The sequence below is a fragment of the Narcine bancroftii genome, chromosome 4 (genome assembly GCF_036971445.1).
Source record: "Narcine bancroftii isolate sNarBan1 chromosome 4, sNarBan1.hap1, whole genome shotgun sequence".
Lineage (NCBI taxonomy): Eukaryota > Metazoa > Chordata > Chondrichthyes > Torpediniformes > Narcinidae > Narcine > Narcine bancroftii.
In genome coordinates, this window is record NC_091472.1 from 193,666,235 (window position 1) to 193,686,439 (window position 20,205).

A 20,205-nucleotide genomic window follows, 5' to 3' on the forward strand; every position below is an offset into this window, starting at 1 on the left:
TCTGATGATGGAGAGGTAGCTGTTCCTGAACCTGATGGTGTGAGTCTTGTGGTACCTATATCTCTTTCCTGATGGCAGCAGTGAGAACAGAGCGTGTGCTGGGTGGTGTGGATCCATGATGATTGCTGCTGCTCTCTGATGGCAGTGTTCTCTCAAGATACTCTCGAAAGTGGGGAGGGGCTTGCCTGGCTGTGTCCACTACTTTTTGGAGGGGTTTACACTCTGGGGTATTGGTGTCCCCAAACCAGACTGTGATGCAGCCAGTCAGCAAATTTTCCACCACACAACTTAGTAATTTGCCAGGGTTTCTAATGTCATACCAAAACTCCACAAATGTCTGAGGAAGTAGAGGCGCTGACTGCTTTCTTCACAATGTCATTGGTGTGTTGGGTCCAGGAAAGATCCTCTGAGATAGTGACTCCCAAGAACCTATTGCTCACCCTCTCCACCTCTGATCCCCCATGATCACTGGATTGTAAACCTCTGACTTCTCCTTCCTGAAGTCAACAATCAACTCCTTAGTTTTGGTGACATTGAGTGCAAGGTTGTTGTTGGTGCACCATTCAGCCACGTCTTCAATCTCCCTCCTGTATGCTGACTCAACACCACATCAGATTGTTCCACCCTGAGATTGGGTAATACTCTTGTTTTTAAGCTCCTTGGTATTAAGGACACCGCGACCCCAGTGTCCAGTTCCATCTGAACTGGTTCCTTGTTAATGTTAATAGGAATGAAGAATTTCGAATTGGAGTTTGTCACATTAACATTAATTACTTCCATCGACTTGTCCTCTTCAGAGCCACTTGGGTCGTTGCTCGGACTTTTGTCAGAACTTTCATCTTCCTCCTTGAAGTTCCTCACCTTGCGTGTTTTATTTTTCGACTTCTGATTTGCCTTCTTGGGGGTGATCCTCTTTTTGCTTATTTTCCCTTTTCTTTGGTCATCTGGACTTAATGTGCCCCTCTTTGTAGCATTGATAACATATGGCTTTTTTGAAGAAACAGTTACTCAGACTGTGATTACTTTTTCCACAGTGGAAGCATTTTCGGCGTTCCATTTTCTTTATTTGATGTTCCCTGCTCTCCTCGCGTAATACCCTGGCTGTGGTTGGCCATTTTGAAACTCAGTGCTATTTCATATGTAGCGCCTAATATGCAATGTCTAATAATCTTTTACTCAATAATCGTTGTTAAGCATTGCAGTTGGCCAAACCACCATGAACTTTAAGGATTCATTTAAGAATATTCCAAACTCTCAGGTCAAGATTGTGTCAGGAGAGTATAATTAATCCAATTAATGTTAGTTATCAAATAGTACAATATAATTCAGGTTTTTCTTTTTATTTTTATTTGGGGGAGGGGGATAAAATGAAAAAAATTATATATCATTTTTATTACATTGTATTGTTATATGGTGAAGAATTATATCTATGTATTGATGCAAATGAAAAATAAAATTTTCCAAAAAAAAGGTTTGCCAGCGGCTATACATCGTGAGAAGTTTGAGGAGATTTGGTATGTCATCAAAGACTCTTGCAAATTTTTATAGGTGCACCATGGAGAGCATTCTGACCGGTTACATCACTGCCTGGGGGTGCCAATGCACAGGAAAAGACTGCAGAGAGTTGTGAACACAGCCAGTTCCCTCATGGACATCAGTCTTCACTCCATAGAGGACATCTACCAGAAGCAGTATCTTAAGAAAGCAGCCTCTATCCTCAAGGACCCTCACCAACCAGGCCATGCCCTCTTCTCAATGCTACTATCAGGAGGGAGGAGCCTGAAGTTGAACATCCAGTGGCACAAGGACAGCTTTATCTCCCTCTGCCATCAGATTTCTGAACGGACAATGTGCCACAGACACTACCTCACTTTCTCTTTTGCACTAATTTATTAATTTTTATAAATGTAATTCTTCTCAATATTTGCACTAATGGTGCTGTAAAACAATTTAATTACATGTTCAATAAATTCTGAATCCAGCCTAAATCCCCCAAAAGTCAGTAAGAATAGGTGTATGGCACACCAGAATTGCATCAGTTCAAGTTTTACCATTTCCAAAGGGCAATTAATCCAGCTTTATCAGTGATGCTACCATCCTATAAAGGATGCAAATGGGACAGAAATTATTAAATGCATCAGAGAACTTTCTCAAACAAGATGTCATAATCCCAACTAGACAGGGTGCCACACTAGAATCCCTCATGAAATGTAGCTGTGCAAGTGAATGAGGTGTCAGGAAAGTACTTTGGGAACAGTAACCATAACCCCATTCATTTTAAAATTGAAGAATCTGTCAATCCTTGGTTGTTTACAAATGTTGAACGTAAGACATAGGTGCAGAACTAGGCTATTCAGCTCATCAAATTTGTCCCACCATTCAATCATGAGCTGATCCATTTTACCACTGAGCTCCACTGTCTGGTCATTTTCCCGTAACCTTTGCCCTGGCTAATCAAGAACCCATCATTCTCTCCCTTAAATACACCCAATGACCTGGCCTCCACAACTGCCTGTGGCAACAAATTCCACAGATTTACCACGCTCTGGTTAAAGAAATTCCTCAGCTCTCAACAGACGCCCTCCAATCCTGATGTTATTCCCTCTTGATAAAGACTCCCCCATCATGGGAAAGAATCTTTCTACATCTGCTCTGTCCATGCCTTTCAACAATCAAAATGTTTCAATTAGATCCCCCCTCATTCTTCTAAATTCCAAAGAGGACAGACCAAGAGTTGACAAAACTTGTATAACTCTTTCATTCCTGGAACCACCCTTTTGAACCTCCTCTCCAACGTCAGCACATCCTTCCTGAAATGAGGAGCCCCAAACTGCTCACAATACTCCAATTTATACTTACATTTCTACAGCACACCGGATTGGTCCATCACTGGATGGAATCACTGTTGTTGCATTCAAACAGCAATCTTGACTGATCTATTCAAGTGGGTAAATTGTACACAACATACACTGCTCATAATGTTCACCCATAAGTCGCAATGGTCTGGTAAATGGGGAGTACCATTGGTTAAACTGACTTCCTTTCATGAGAATACAGTCTTCTTACTCTCCACATTAACTACCCAAAATTTAACTTAAATATAATTTGAGATCTTTCTGCAACATTAGGTGTACACATTTTATATTTAACCACACTTCCTAACCATCAGTTAGCACAAGTTTTGTCAGAGCCACAAAGAAGCACTCGGACTATTGTCAACCACTCAGCTAAGCATTTCCTAATGATAATTTAATGTCTGTAACCTCCTCCGCACCTCCAAAACCAGAAATAAAAATGATAAACTCCATTTGGTGTCAACCATAGTCATAGCAAAGAAACAAGAGAGCAGGTCAGGATACAGCTTGTCACAGACATTTTTACTGGGGCATTAGTAGAAACCAGGAGAAGATCTCTAGTCCATCCATCAGGATAGAAAGGACATCCAAATGCTTTTATGAATCAATGCCTCAGCTGAAGCCTTAGAAGATGGTTGGTCCTTTGTAAAGTTCAAATGTGACAAGAGTCAAGACAAATTCAGCTTGACAATGTTTTTCCTCTCCTCTCTCTTCCCATATTCCCAAAGTTGATTAATTACATGAGGGGGTTAGGGGCAGGATGGAAAGAAGAGGCAGAGGATTATCCCACTTGACTGCTGAGTGTATGCAGAAACACCATTTACATGTTACATCCTGGGAGCAGACCTGGGGAAACTATCTGTCCGTTTCCTTGAAAAGCAGCTTCAACAACTTCTGAAGTCAAAGTCCTGATCTGCACTTTGAACCCAATTGTTAGTTGTGCTCTGCTTGGATTTATTTTATTCATTTACTCCAAATAGTAGCCCTATGCATATTTATTGGACCCCTGACATTTCTGTTAACCTATCTTCAAACTGTATGGAATATATCCAGGTAAAATGACCCCAAGTTGTCATTGGGAATGGAAGGAAAGTGGACAGGTTGATGTGTGCAGCATATCAGGCAAGTACAAATTCTGAAGAGTTCACACCTTGAGTCACTTAGTTTAGAAATGAATACAGACTGTGTTTTTTGCAGCCAAATGTCTGATTGTGGGAGGAACAGGGAGCAAGAAGAGGATAAGAGAAGAGATAAAGCTTTCCACTTATAATAATCAATAAAACAATATGCTGCTCAGATATAAACCCACATTGCAATTGCATCTTCTGCACAATGAATATCCAAGACTAATCTCAAACAAATTTTGCTTTCCAGTCCATAAAATACAAGTGATTATCATAATTTTAAATAAGAAACTGTTACTGGTTTGTTTGTGCTTGGAAGAAATCTGAAAACTAATTAGGGGGAGGATAATAAACTATACGTTCAAATACTAAAAATGCTCAAATCTAATTATCTTTGAGTAAAACATTCTGCCCATGACCAACTCTGCAGTGATTTGGATTATTAATCTAGCTTCCTTTTCAGAAGAAGTTGTTGACCACTTCTCTACCATTTCATTCTAAGCGTGTGACACAAGAGACATGAATAATAAAATGATTGGAAGGGGAATAGAATAGAGACCTTCTGAAAATGCCAAATTTTGCCCAAATATTTTTTTACATAAGCAGACTGAAATACATCTAAATTTTTAAAATCGACAGCACAGTAATGGCTAAATCTGGCCATTTAAACCCATACTGCTCAATTACACCCAAATTAACCTGGACTCCAGCTTCAAGTTAATTTCCAATTCAGTATAATACATCAATCTCTTCTAGTTGGTTAAAAAAAATGTTTTTTTACCCCACAACTAGAAGATATTGGTCTATTTAGATAATCACAATGTACATCTCATATTAGAATATGAGGTAAAATTCTCATAAGAATATCTCACTTTTTTTGAGAATGATATGAATGTATAATTGATGAAACTCATTCTGTATTGCATTATATAAAAGTTATATAATTAACATATATATTATGTATAGCCTACACACACACACCTAATATTTCTTTCAAATTAAAAATATTTTAAAAAGATAATACATCAATTAACAAAGGAAAGCAACATTTCAATGGAAAACTGGAACCATTGGATCACCAAGTTTACTGCTTTTGTTATCATTGCTTATGAATGAGAAGTTATGGTGGTATTCTTCTAGCTACACAAACAAACCAACCCTAGTTTTCACTCACGTCCCACTTCATGTTCCTGCTCCAAGCCTAGATTACCATTGCCTGAGTTTTGCAACAAATGTAACAATAATGTAACGCAAGTTGTAAAAGTCATGCCTGATAACTGCAGATACGCAAAGAGAAATCAGGAAAATGTGTCCAGATCGATTGACAGTGTACAATGCTGCTAGCTCTGTTCACACGAGTTTTCTATACACAGCATTGAAATAAAACTCCATTACTGAACTATAGAGAGAGAATCTGTACAAAATCTCTGAGGAAGTGTGATTCATAAATCAGGCTAATTAATTTAACATCAAATTGGAAAGGAGATAAAGAAAGTACTTTAAATTTTTTTTTAAACAATACAGCATGGTAGAAGGCCCCTTCAGGGAACAAAACCCATGCTGCCCAATTACACCCAATTAATCTACATCCCTGTACATTTTGGAGGGTGGGAGAAAACTGAAGCACTGAGGGAAACCCACACAGGTCATGGGGAAAATGTACAAACTCTTTATTGACAGTACCAGATTTGAAACCGGGTTGCCGGTGCTCAAACAATGTGGCACTAATCACGCTGTGATCAATGAAGAGATTTGAAATGTATTTACCCCTCTCCCAATTGTGGTGGAAGACGGAAGATAGTTTGTACATGACAAGCTCGCATATTTTTATGATTTGATCATGGAGATAATATGTTGTAACAAAAATGTTGTTTATAGATGTTGGTCAGACTGCAAATAAACTATTTCAGTGACATAATTCCATGGAACCTTTCTCCTTAACTAAAGAGACTGACCACTTCTCAGATCACTATCACTTCTGAATGACATCTCTGCACTCTGTTGGGATTGTTGTATGGTGCAAGCATCAAGAAAGATCTAGTGTCTGTCTAGAATTTATTTTAGAATATGAGGTGTTTGCAAAGCTTAAATACTACAATTGGAATAAAATGTAACAGAGAAGTGCTGGAGATACTCAGCAGGTCAAGCAGCATCTCAAGGAAGCAAAGTAATCAACGTTTTGAACACAAGCACCTTCATTAAGGTACGAGCAAGATGCAAGAGGAGGGAGGATGGGGCAGGGGGTGGAGCACAGGCCAACAGGCAAGAGGTTATATATGGTGGGAGGGTAGAAGAGAAAAGAAGCTGATAGGAGGAGAGTTTATATCTCTGAATGGAGAGGGAAGTGGAGCTGGAGTCAAAGGGATACAGAAAAAGAGAGACAGGGGAGGGACCTAATGGAAACTGGAGAAGTCAATATTAATGTCATCTGGTTGGAGAGTGCCCAGAAGAAAATATTAGGTATGGTTCCTCCAATTTGTATGTAGTCTCAGTTTAACAGTGCATGAGGCCATGGAAAAACATGTCAGTATGGGAATGGGGTGTGGAATTAAAATGGGTGGCCACTGGGAGATCCTAATTATTGCAGTGGATAGGGCGAAAGTGCTCAACCAAATAATCTCCCATCTGCATCCAGTCTCTCCGATGTAGAGGAGGCCACAATGGGAGCACAAGATGCAGTAGACGACTCCTTCAGAGTCACAACTGAAGTGTTGCTTCACTTGGAAGAACTGTTTGGGGCCTTGAATGGTAGTGTGGGAGGAGGTGTGGGTGCAAGAGTTGCATTTCCTGTGGGAACAGGGGTAGATACCAAGGTGGCAATGGGTGGGAAGGGAGGAGTTGATGAGGGAATCCAGAATGGGGCAATCCCTGAGGAAAGCAGAGAGGGGACAAGAGGGGAAGATGTGTCTGGTGGTCAGATCATGTAGTAGGCGGTGAAAATTGCAGAAAAGGATAAGGGGAAATTGAAGTGGAGGCAGCCGGGGCAATTGTTTGGGAAAGAGAGAGGTGATGCAGGCAAGGCAATGTTGGAAGACTTGCCAGCAGCTACACTTTGTGAGGAGTTTGTGGAGACTCGGTATGTCACCGAAGACTCTTGAAAATGTCTATAGGTGTACCATGGAGAGAGCACACTGGCTTGTTGATACTGAGGTGCCAATGGTTAGTACAAGAAAAAAAACTCCAGAGGGTTGTTAACTCAGGCTACAACATCATGAACACCAGTCTTCATTCAATGAGGATCTACAAGAGACGATGACTTAAGAAAGCAGCATCTATCCTCAAGGATCCCACCACCCAGGCCACACCCTCTTCACTCAGCTACTATTGGTAAAAGGTCCAGAAGCTTGAAGACGAGCACTCAGCAGCACAAGGACAGCTTCTTCCCCGCTGCCATCAGATGCCTGAGTGAACAATGAACCAAAGGCACTGTCTTATTTTGGCTTTTTATTGCATGCTTTTTATTTATTGTTGCAAGATGGTTTATATGAATGTTTGCACTGTGACGCTGCTGAAGAACAACGAATTTTGTGACATGTTCATGTCAATAAATTCTGATTCTGAGTTGATGGTAGTGGAGAGGAATCCATATTTCTTGAATGAGATCATCTTGGCTGATCTGGAATGAAATAATCTTCCTGGGAGCAGAAGCGATGGAGGCAAAGGATTGAGAGGAAGGAATAGAATCCTTACAGGGAACAGGGAGTGAAGAGGTTTAGTTGAGACAATTGTGGGAGTTGGCTGGTTGTAGAGAATTTGGAATTGAAGCAGGTTTCTTCTGCTATTGATGGATTCCCTTGTTGCACAGTAAATTTTTATGCCAGGTAAAACCCAAATGAAAAACTATTGTACTAAAGTACAGAAGGATTTATGCTTGCTGTTCTGTACATATGTCGACATTATTTAGGGTGGCATGGTTAGCAAAATGCTTTTGCAGCACCCATGACTCAGGTTCAAATCTGGCGCTATCTGGGGTTCCTCCAAGTGCTCCGGTTTACTCCCACCCTCCAAAACACAAGGGGGGGGGGGGGTTCTAGGTATATTTGGGCTGTGCAGGCTGAAAGGGCCTGTAACCATGCAGTATCTCAATATTTAATCATTAAAATTAAATTAGGTAAAATTAAAGGACACTATTAAATCCAGGATTTGACAGTTATTCGATACAAACAAAATCTGTAAAAGTTTTAAAGTGTAGCACATGTGCATACATGCTTCATTATGACCAAGTCTCTAGAGGCATAGGTTGAAAAGAGAAGACAAAGTCAATATTTTATCATAAAACCATCTTCACTATCAGTACCAATGGTCTGTCAAGTTCTAACATCATACAAGTGACAAACAACTAAAATTACAAAAAAAAAAATCTAAAAGAGTAACTCTCCAAAGCTTTTGGGTGAACAGTAAAGAGCAGAACAGGAAACCAGACCTACAATGCCCTCTATAATATTTGGGACAAAGACACATTTTACCTTTATTTGCCTGTGTTCCAGTTTTAAGCACAGACACACACACACACAGACACACACACAGACACACACACAGACACACACACAGACACACACACAGACACACACACAGACACACACACAGACACACACACAGACACACACACAGACACCTACTGTAGTCAATTTAAGATGAGTTTTTATTAGGGCTCAGGCCCAACTTTTATACTTGTTCCCACTTTGGCTGATGTCACAACATGCATAACAAAAGCAGGTTTCCTGTGCGTGGGTACTTTCCTGCTTAACAATGCCCCTCTTCGTCACTCACTGTCCCTGTCTGTTGGCTGCGCATCAAGGCCAGCGCCATTTTGGGGTTGCTGGCCTTTAAGCTGCCCTTAGTATTCACCCGCCGGTTCGCTTATTGGGGCCAGTGCCGCTGCACAGGCTGCTGGCCTTTGGTTGCTCTCACTGCCCAGAGTGCCAGCTTGATTGCCGTGGCAGCAAGCCTCCACAGCACCATAATGTTTGGGACATTTAGCTTCACAGGTGTTTGTGAGAGGACTCAGGTATGTTTAATTGCTTCATTGGTGCAGGTATAAGGGAGCTAGGTTTGCTTCTAAGCTTTTCATCACCTTTGGAGTCTGTAGTTAACATTTAGAGTTGTGCAAAATGAAAGTCAAAGTAGCCCTTATGAGACTGTAAAACAAGAATAAAACAGTAAGAGACATTACCCAAAGCTTAGGTTTACCAAAATCAACTGTTTGGAACATCATTAAGAAGAAAGAGGGTTCTGGTGAGCTCAGTAATCACAAAAGGATTGATAGACTAAGGAAGACCTTCACTACTGATGACTGAAGAAATTTCATCATAATGAAGCATCCCTAAGTACCCATATGACAGATCAGAAACACTCTTCAGGAGCCAGGTGTGGATATGTCAATTACTTATATCCGCAGAAGACTTCATGATCAGAAATACAGAGGCAACACTGCACGATGCAAACCACTAGTGACCCAAAGAAACAGGATGGCCATCTTTCAGTTTGTGAAAGATTTAAAATTTAAAATAGCCTGCTAAAAAACTTATTGTGGACAAATGAGACTGCAATTCACCACATCCAAGCGATGGCAAAAGCAAAGTGTGGAGATGTAAAGGAACTGCCCAAGATCCAAAGCAGACCACCTCATCTGTGAAACATGGTGGTGGAGGTGCTATTGCCTGGGTATGTGTGGCTGCCACAGGTACTGGCGAACTTATCTTCATTGATGATGGCAGTACCAAAATGAATTCTGAGGTATATAGAAACATCTTATGTGCTCAAGTTCGACCAAATGGCTCCAACTCATTGGACAGTGCTTCATCCCACAGCAAGACAATGACCCCAAACAGACTGGTAAAGCAACACAGGAATTTTTCAAAGCTAAAATCTGGAAAATTTTTGAATGGATTGATCAGGCCTTCCATATGCTGAAGAGAAAATATAAAGGGATAAGCCCCTGAAACAAGCAAGAGCTGAAGATGGCTGCAGTAGAAGCCTGGCCGAGAATCACCAGAGAATACTCAGCACCTGGTGATGTCTAGAAATCACAGACTTCAAGTAGTCATTGCATGCAAGGGATATGCAGCAAAGTACGAAACATGACTACTTTAATTAATGGTGCCCTGGAATGAGGGGACTATGTATAAAAAGTGCTGTAATTTCTACATGGTCAAACCAAAATGTATACAAATAACTGTGACAGATTATGTTATATTTTATATAGATATGCTTTTGGAAGATAAATTGTGGGGCTTTAGTTAGGTCACACACAGATACAAACACTTCAAAACAGATCTCATTTGAAATGCCAGAGCTCTGCTCAAGCCAGACAGTCCAGGCTCTGAGTGGCTTTGCAAAAACTTTGAAGAATGCCTATAGAGACTTCATAGTCGGTGTCAATTGGACATGCTGTGGAGTAATGGATTATTGTTTTGGAAAGCAACAGATGAATGGAGTCGGAGGATTAGGTCCAGTGCTGCAGTCTGTCTGAGTGCAGTTGCTGTTCTAAGAGGGCCACGTGAGAGAGGAGGAGGGAGAGGGAATGAATTCAGTTCTACAGTTCAGCAGCAGCAGCTGGGACTGGAACATGACCCCATTTTTGAAGACAGGTTATGAGTTCTTAGTTCAGCCTGTTCAAAGCCCTTGCAGTCCATACAAGAGGATAAGTGTGTGTATTACAAAGGAAAATCAGAGATATCGGAAATGTGCTCTCGACATGGATTAGAAATTGATACCTTTATGCACTCCACATGGACCTGTGCGAAGTTGTGACCCTTTTGGTTGGAATTATCTATTATAGTAACTAGGATTATGGGAACAGACTTCCTGCTGGATCCGGAGCTGTATTCCCTTCTTCTGGCATGTACACCTAACACGCATGCAAATCTGCACACACACATGCACGTTCACATGTGCTTCTTTCTAAACCTAGTTCAATTGGTTTATGAGACATAGAACATGTTAAATTTATCTGTTTCACAAATACTAAAAATGAATAACAATCATGACTGCAGCTACATTTGAGTAGTAGATTAGTTTAAGTCATACAGGTGACTTTCAGTCGCAACAGGTGAGGCAGATTGGAACATGATTTTTTTAAAAAATTACTAGCCAGAAATGATTGGTGCAAAAGTACCCAAAAGCCATCAAAAATAAAATTCACCAGATAGTTTAAAAACGTGGTTTAATGTTCAGAACTTTTGTTGAGAACATCAATAAATTATTAAAAACTTTTTAAAAATCAATTAGTATAAATATTCCAAAGGAACCAGCAGATAAAATTCAAACTTATGCATTTTTAGTGCACTTTGCCATATGGTGGCAGAGTACAGGTTCACAGCCTACAACTCTCCACACTGAGTTACTAATCTCGACACTCCAACAGCACAGAGTCACTGGAATAAATTCACTGGCATACAATGAGGATTGTCCTTAAAAATAAAGAGACCATATTCATTGTCCAATCTTTGCTGAATTTTAATTAATGAGCAGAAAATTTAAACAGCAGGCAGACATTGAGGGGTGTTGGGATTTTAGAAATGAAGGGTTTCAGCTTTTAGAAATTCTATCTCTATTTCTGCTTTTATTACAGATTTCCCAGAATTAGGAACTTGTTTCATTCTTGAAGTATGGGATAATCTCTCTTTCACTTAAATATTAACCTTTTTGTCTCTTCTGGGTGCACTGGACAGTGGGCACACACCAGGATTTGAGTGGGAACAATGTGAACCTGAGCATTACATTAAATTGCTTGCAATCACATTTAAATACAAAATTAAACAAGTTAGGAAATGCATAATAGGTAATAAATATGTACTGTACAGCATACTGTATATGCATGATCAGTCTTTACTTCCTTGGGAACATATTTGTGCATTCTTTCCTTGGTACAAAAGTCATCTCCCCTTACTACATCTCTATCTTCATTTCAAGGGTCAAATAGCATATTGCATGGGTGATAGAGCAAACTTGGTCAGTTCTATGAAATTAAAAGAGAGGTGTTCATCAGAGAGTGTCATTTAGTGCATGCATTTCAAGACTTACCCTAGTGAGCTGCTCTAAAAGCCGTTGGTTCTGTTCAGATAGTTCTCGCAAAGCTATTACTTTCTCTCTGTTTGCCTCGCGTAACTGGACCTGATGTCTCTCCAGCTCATCTTGAAGTTGTTTTAAATCGCTCTCCAGTTCGGTAACACGACCTTCCCATTCACCCTCACGGTTCTCAAATCTTCTCCGCAGTTCATATTTCTCCTGTTCTAGATGCTGATGAGAGAGAATGAAAATGTGTCATCATTGAGCTTCCTTTCAAAAACCGAAGAACAAGAACTTATGGAAATTGAAACTCAGAAATGTGAACAATCCTATTTACCCTCAAATCTCATGTTCAATTGAAGCAAGTCTGTTTAAGATGTCCAAAACTGTACCCAAGATCATTTACAGTCAACTTTTAAAAACATGGTGGCGCGTCCAGAGCTGCTGCAAGGGCAGCACTGCCACTGGTGTGGACCCACGGAGAGTGGCGAGCAGTCTCAAAACTCCCCTGAGGGGTCTAACCACCCAGTACAACTGCCATCTGCTTTGTTAAGGCTTTAAACAGCCTGTTAAAGGAGCTGATTGTGTTTATATCAAAATCCTGCGACTATGGGTCTGGGCCCGAGATGGCGGCGCCTATGATTGGCAACTGCCACAAAGGGTTGCAGGCTCTGGAGAAACGGAGGACTGGTGCAAGGCACCAAAAACAGGGCTACCAACCCTTGTTTGAAAAGAAAAAGCAAAGGAAACTAGCCACAGGACTGTGACCACAGCGACGGACCATTGAGGTGCCGGAAGGCTGAAGAACACACAGGTGGCAGGCTGTTGGTGACTCAAAGTGAGGAACCCAATGCAGGCTGTGGATCCCTGCTGACTGTGGTCAAAGGACTCCCACCAGGTGGCAGACTGCTGGAGTCTGGCTCAAGACTGGCTGAAGGGGTACCAAGTAATAAAATCAGGATGAGAAAGGGTACTGGAGGCTCCCTCATCATGTTAGAGATATGCATCTGGAGCTCAGGTTGCTGATGGTTCGGACTGAAGGCTGTGGGAGCACTGGAGGCGAAGCCATGGCCATTCAGCAACGCTTGGGTGGGGGGGGGACACACTCTTTATTCTCTTTCTCTGGCTGTAAGAGGTGCTGGGCAATTTCTGCTGATAGCGAATCTTTGTCTGCCTTACGAAAGACAAAAGGAAATTTGGTGCAATATATCATCTACTGTTTTATTACATGATAATAAAATAATCTTGAATCTTTAAGGCAACAACACAAAATATTGTGGACTTTTTTTCCTCAGTAATATTTCAATATTCATAGATAAGAAATCAAATAATCTTATTGATTCTTGTTCATAAACAAGTTACTCTAAACTATTCATATTAACATCTTGATTTACCTTTTAAAATTACCTTTTTAATTTCGCTGATTCTCTTGGGATTATGAACGACTTGCTTACCCTCTAAATCCCATTGGTTCTGGGGTTGCTAACAAAGCCAATATGCTAATTGCAGTCATTCATAGGACACTCAGGGGTGTCGATAGTGAGATAGCATGCTACTTCCCTCATCTTAACATGACTTCTGAGTACATCCTCTACTATATGTAACAACTATTTCAGTAATCACCATTTATACTACAAGTATGGTAAAGCATTTCAGTTGAAATTAACAAGCATCCAAGCCAAGGAATTCGAGGTCTCTCTGAAAGCTTGCAAGAGTATATACATGGTATCACATACAACCTCAAGACCCTTTTTTCCTGTGGGTTTGGCCTCAAACAATTTTGCTTCTTTCTGGACAATAGACCCAACCAGTCCCTCTCTACCACCACCCTCATCAGTCTGCAAGAATTTGTCCTCACCCTCATTAGATTTCTCCTTTGACTCATCCGACTTTCTCCAGGTTATAGGGATAGCCATGGTAATTGCATGGGCCTCACCTATGCCTTTCTTTTTGTTGGCTACGTGGAGCAATCCATGCTGCATGCCTACACAGGCAAGGCCCTTCAACTCTTCCTCCACTACATCAACGACTACTTTGGTGCTGCATTATGTACCCAGGATGAGCTTGTTGACTTCATCCACTTTGCTGCCAACTTCCACTCTAACCTCAAATTCCCTTGGTCCATTTAGCAACACTCTCCATTTCCATGATTTTGCTGTCTCTATCTTAGAAGACAAATTCTTGACAGACATCTTCTATTAGCCCAACTCCCACAGCGAACCTCAACTACACCTCTTCCCACCCAGTCCCCTGTAAGGATTCGATTTCATTCTCACAATTCCTCTGTCTCCATTGCATCTGCACCTATGAATGAAAACTTCCATGCCAGATCATTAAAGATATCTTCCTTCTTCAAAGAACATGGTTTTCCTTCTACCATCATCAACTTGCCACTCACACACATATCCTTCATTACCTGCACATCTGCCCTGGCCCCCTCCACCCCCAAGTGCAACAAGGACAGGATTCCTCGATCTCACCTACCACCTCACCAAGCCTTCGCATCTGACATCCTCCTGCGTCACTTCCACCACGTACTAGGTGATCCCACCACTAGGCACATATTTCCCTCTCCTCCAATCTCCACCTTCCGCAGGGACTGCTCCCTTTGTGAGTCCCTTGTCCATTCCTCCCTCCCCACCAATTGTCTCTTTGGGACCTGCCCCTGTGACTGCAAGAGATGGTCCACTTGTGCCCACACCTCCTCCTTCACCACCATTTGGGGCCCCAAATGATGCAACATTTCACTTCTGAATCTGCAGGAGTCATCTACTGCATCCAGTGCTCCCATTTTGGTCTCCTCTACAGCGCAATGCCTTTACAACGCCAGCGATCTGGGCTAGAACAAGATTTGAATCCCGTGCTGTCTAAGGAGTTTGTATGTTCTCCCCATGTCTGAGTGGGTTTTCTCCGTGGGCTCCAGTTTCTTCCCATTGTTCAAAAATATTCTGGGGGTTGTTGGTTAATGGGGGGGGGGCAGGGGGGGGGTAAAACTAGGCAGCACATACTCATGGGCCAAAATGGCCTGTTACTGTGCTGTACATTTAAAATAAGTAAACAGATGGAGAGACTGTACGCAGACTGGGAGATGGCTTTGTTGAGCGCCTCACTCTGTCCGTCACAATAGCACGGATCTCCCAGTGGCTACCCATTTCAATTCCTCATCGCATTCTTCTGCTGACAAGTCTGTCCATGGTCTCATGCACAGCCAGACTGAGACCATCCACAAAATTGGAGGAATCACACATTACCTTTCAACTAGGCACCCTCCAACCAGATGGTATTAATATCCACTTCTCTGGTTTTCGTTAAACCCCCTCCCTTCTTCCCCCAGCTCTGTCTCTCGATTCCATCTCCTTTCGCACATACATGAATAAACCTTACCTCCTCCCTTATCTTATCCAATGAACACCTTTTTTAGGGTCTGGATTCCTTCCCCAGCTGGCATTGTCTGAATTCTGACTTTGAGATTTCCTATTTCTGGCTTATTCTGCTTATTCCTTGAAGAGGGGCTCAGGGCTGAAGCGTCTACAATATAGCTTTGTCTCCTATAGACGCTGAAAAGACCGGCTGAGTTCCTGCAGTATTTCAGTGTGTTTTTAACTACAATCACAGCATCTGCAGACTTTCATGTTTCACTACAGCAGAACTTCTACTTATTAGTAGTGAAAATTGTAATCAAGGCCATTTTGGCAAGAAATTGCAAAAAAATTAACAAGGATAACAGGAGTGGCCTTCACGGGCGACCCAGAACTATATCTATTAGGTAATTTCATGAAATAAATGACAAATCGACCAAATATCAAATCTCAATTGTAAAAATAGCTCTGGCGGTAGCAAAGAAAAAGTATCACAATCACTTGGAAATCTGACTCCCCTCTACACATAGCACGATGGACTACGGAAATTAATAGCTGTATACCGATGGAAAAAATAACATACAACTTAAAGAATAAATATGATACTTTTGTAAAGGTCTGGCAGCCGTAACTGATCCACATCGGGGCCCAAATACAGTAATAAAAAGGAAAAAAAAAAGTGTGTGTGTGTGTGTGTGTGTGTGTGTGTGTGTGTGTGTGTGTGTGTATACACATACACACAAAAATGTAGTTTCCCCAATTTTCTTCTTTGGCTTGGCTTCGCGGACGAAGATTTATGGAGGGGGTAAAAAGTCCACGTCAGCTGCAGGCTCGTTTGTGGCTGACCAGTCCGATGCGGGACAGGCAGACACGATTGCAGCGGTTGCAAGGGAAAATTGGTTGGTTGGGGTTGGGTGTTGGGTTTTTCCTCCTTTGCCTTTTGTCAGTGAGGTGGGCTCTGCGGTCTTCTTCAAAGGAGGCTGCTGCCCGCCAAACTGTGAGGCGCCAAGATGCACGGTTTGAGGCGTTATCAGCCCACTGGCGGTGGTCAATGTGGCAGGCACCAAGAGATTTCTTTAGGCAGTCCTTGTACCTTTTCTTTGGTGCACCTCTGTCACGGTGGCCAGTGGAAAGCTCGCCATATAATACGATCTTGGGAAGGCGATGGTCCTCCATTCTGGAGACGTGACCCATCCAGCGCAGCTGGATCTTCAGCAGCGTGGACTCGATGCTGTCGACCTCTGCCCTCTCGAGTACCTCGACGTTAGGGGTGTGAGCGCTCCAATGGATGTTGAGGATGGAGCGGAGACAACGCTGGTGGAAGCGTTCTAGGAGCCGTAGGTGGTGCCGGTAGAGGACCCATGATTCGGAGCCGAACAGGAGTGTGGGTATGACAACGGCTCTGTATACGCTTATCTTTGTGAGGTTTTTCAGTTGGTTGTTTTTCCAGACTCTTTTGTGTAGTCTTCCAAAGGCGCTATTTGCCTTGGCGAGTCTGTTGTCTATCTCATTGTCGATCCTTGCATCTGATGAAATGGTGCAGCCGAGATAGGTAAACTGGTTGACCGTTTTGAGTTTTGTGTGCCCGATGGAGATGTGGGGGGGCTGGTAGTCATGGTGGGGAGCTGGCTGATGGAGGACCTCAGTTTTCTTCAGGCTGACTTCCAGGCCAAACATTTGGCAGTTTCCGCAAAGCAGGACGTCAAGCGCTGAAGAGCTGGCTCTGAATGGGCAACTAAAGCGGCATCGTCTGCAAAGAGTAGTTCACGGACAAGTTTCTCTTGTGTCTTGGTGTGAGCTTGCAGGCGCCTCAGATTGAAGAGACTGCCATCCGTGCGGTACCGGATGTAAACAGCGTCTTCATTGTTGGGGTCTTTCATGGCTTGGTTCAGCATCATGCTGAAGAAGATTGAAAAGAGGGTTGGTGCGAGAACACAGCCTTGCTTCACGCCATTGTTAATGGAGAAGGGTTCAGAGAGCTCATTGCTGTATCTGACCCGACCTTGTTGGTTTTCGTGCAGTTGGATAATCATGTTGAGGAACTTTGGGGGACATCCGATGCGCTCTAGTATTTGCCAAAGCCCTTTCCTGCTCACGGTGTCGAAGGCTTTGGTGAGGTCAACAAAGGTGATGTAGAGTCCTTTGTTTTGTTCTCTGCACTTTTCTTGGAGCTGTCTGAGGGCAAAGACCATGTCAGTGGTTCCTCTGTTTGCGCGAAAGCCGCACTGTGATTCTGGGAGAATATTCTCAGCGACACTAGGTATTATTCTATTTAGTAGAATCCTAGCGAAGATTTTGCCTGCAATGGAGAGCAACGTGATTCCCCTGTAGTTTGAGCAGTCTGATTTCTCGCCTTTGTTTTTGTACAGGGTGATGATGGTGGCATCACGAAGATCCTGAGGCAGTTTACCTTGGTCCCAACAAAGCTTGAAAACTCATGCAGTTTGGCATGCAGAGTTTTGCCGCCAGCCTTCCAGACTTCTGGGGGGATTCCATCCATACCTGCTGCTTTGCCACTTTTCAGTTGTTCGATTGCCTTATATGTCTCATCCAGGGTGGGAACCTCATCCAGCTCTAGCCTTAGGGGCTGTTGAGGGAGCTGGAGCAGGGCGGAATCTTGGACTGAGCGGTTGGTACTGAAAAGAGATTGGAAGTGTTCTGACCATCGGTTGAGGATGGAGATCTTGTCGCTGAGGAGGACTTTGCCGTCTGAGCTGCGCAGCGGGCTTTGGACTTGGGGTGAGGGGCCGTACACAGCCTTTAGAGCCTCGTAGAAACCCCTGAAGTCGCCAATGTCCGCGCTGAGCTGTGTTCGTTTGGCGAGGCTAGTCCACCACTCATTTTGGATCTCCCGGAGTTTGCGCTGAAGATGGCTGCATGCGCGACGGAAGGCTTGTTTCTTCTCTGGACAGGACGGCTTTGTAAGGTGAGCCTGGTGGGCAGCTCGCTTCTTTGCAGCAGCTCCTGGATTTCCTGGCTGTTTTCGTCAAACCAGTCCTTGTTTTTCCTGAGGAGAAGCCCAGTACCTCTTGCAGGGGCCAGTACTTGCGCGCACTGCACTCCACCTAAAAGCTCCTTTGCGCAGGCCCGAGGACAGGTCCACGTCCTCCCCCTCCACGTCCTCCCCCTCCACGTCCTCCCCCTCCACGTCCTCCCCTCCACGTCCTCCCCCTCCACGTCCTCCCCCTCCACGTCCTCCCCCTCCACGTCCTCCCCCTCCACGTCCTCCCCCTCCACGTCCTCCCCCTCCACGTCCTCCCCCTCCACGTCCTCCCCCCTCCACGTCCTCCCCCTCCACGTCCTCCCCCTCCACGTCCTCCCCCTCCACGTCCTCCCCCTCCACGTCCTCCCCCTCCACGTCCTCCCCCTCCACGTCCTCCCCCTCCACGTCCTCCCCTCCACGTCCTCCCCTCCACGTCCTCCCCCTCCACGTCCTCCCCCTCCACGTCCTCCCCTCCACGTCCTCCCCCTCCACGTCCTCCCCCTCCACGTCCTCCCCCTCCACGTCCTCCCCCTCCACGTCCTCCCCCTCCACGTCCTCCCCCTCCACGTCCTCCCCCTCCACGTCCTCCCCCTCCACGTCCTCCCCCTCCACGTCCTCCCCCTCCACGTCCTCCCCCTCCACGTCCTCCCCCTCCACGTCCTCCCCCTCCACGTCCTCCCCCTCCACGTCCTCCCCCTCCACGTCCTCCCCCTCCACGTCCTCCCCCTCCACGTCCTCCCCCTCCACGTCCTCCCCCTCCACGTCCTCCCCCTCCACGTCCTCCCCCTCCACGTCCTCCCCCTCCACGTCCTCCGCCCTCCACGTCCTCCCCCTCCACGTCCTCCCCCTCCACGTCCTCCCCCTCCACGTCCTCCCCCTCCACGTCCTCCCCCTCCACGTCCTCCCCCTCCACGTCCTCCCCCTCCACGTCCTCCCCCTCCACGTCCTCCCCCTCCACGTCCTCCCCCTCCACGTCCTCCCCCTCCACGTCCTCCCCCTCCACGTCCTCCCCCTCCACGTCCTCCCCCTCCACGTCCTCCCCCTCAAAAGATGCTCACAAACTCAAGCTAGCATGCTGGAACATCAGAACCATGCTAGACAAGACTGACAGCCATCGACCTGAACGTCGGTCTGCCCTCATTGCACATGAACTCCTCAGACTTGACATCGACATAGCCGCTCTCAGTGAAGTCCGCCTGGCAGATGTAGGCAGCCTCCAAGAACGCGGGCTACACACTCTACTGGTCTGGCAAGCCTTCGGATGAACGACGCCTATCTGGTGTAGGCTTCATGGTCAAGAGCTTCATTGCCTCCAAACTCGAAAACCTTCCGACAGGCCTCTCGGACCGAATCATGTCCATGCGACTCCCACTTCAAAACAAGCGTCACATCACCCTCATCAGTGTCTATGCTCCAACCCTCCAGGCGGTACCAGCAGAAAAGAACAAGTTCTACACCGACCTGCGCAACCTCATCCAACGTACCCCTACAGCCGACAAGGTTGTCATCCTGGGCGACTTCACGCTCGTGTCGGCAAAGACTCAGAAACCTGGCCAGGAATCCTGGGCAAGCATGGCGTCGGCAAGTGCAACGACAATGGGCGCCTCCTGTTGGAGCTCTGCGCAGAAACAGCGGCTTGTCATTACAAACACCCTTTTTCAGCAGAGGGACAGCCTTAAGACCACCTGGATGCATCCCCGATCCAAACACTGGCACCTCCTGGACTACATCCTGGTGCGAGAAAGTGACAAACAAGATGTGCTCCACACACACCAGGGTCATGCCTAGCGCGGAATGCCACACTGACCACCGGCTGGTTCGCTGCAAGCTCAACCTTCACTTCAAGCCAAAGCCCAGGAACAATAAAGCCCCCA

The 20,205-nt window shown here is 44.6% G+C and overlaps 1 protein-coding gene across 1 annotated transcript in view; it reads right to left on the reverse strand.

Annotated features, from left to right (window-relative positions):
- The window catches only part of LOC138761401 (BICD family-like cargo adapter 1), a 145,869-nt gene that overhangs the window by 80,556 nt on the left and 45,108 nt on the right, over positions 1-20,205 (reverse strand). Inside the window, exon 2 of the mRNA XM_069933434.1 lies at positions 12,005-12,220. Coding sequence (XP_069789535.1) covers positions 12,005-12,220 — 216 coding nt within the window. The remainder of the gene's footprint in view (positions 1-12,004; positions 12,221-20,205) is intronic.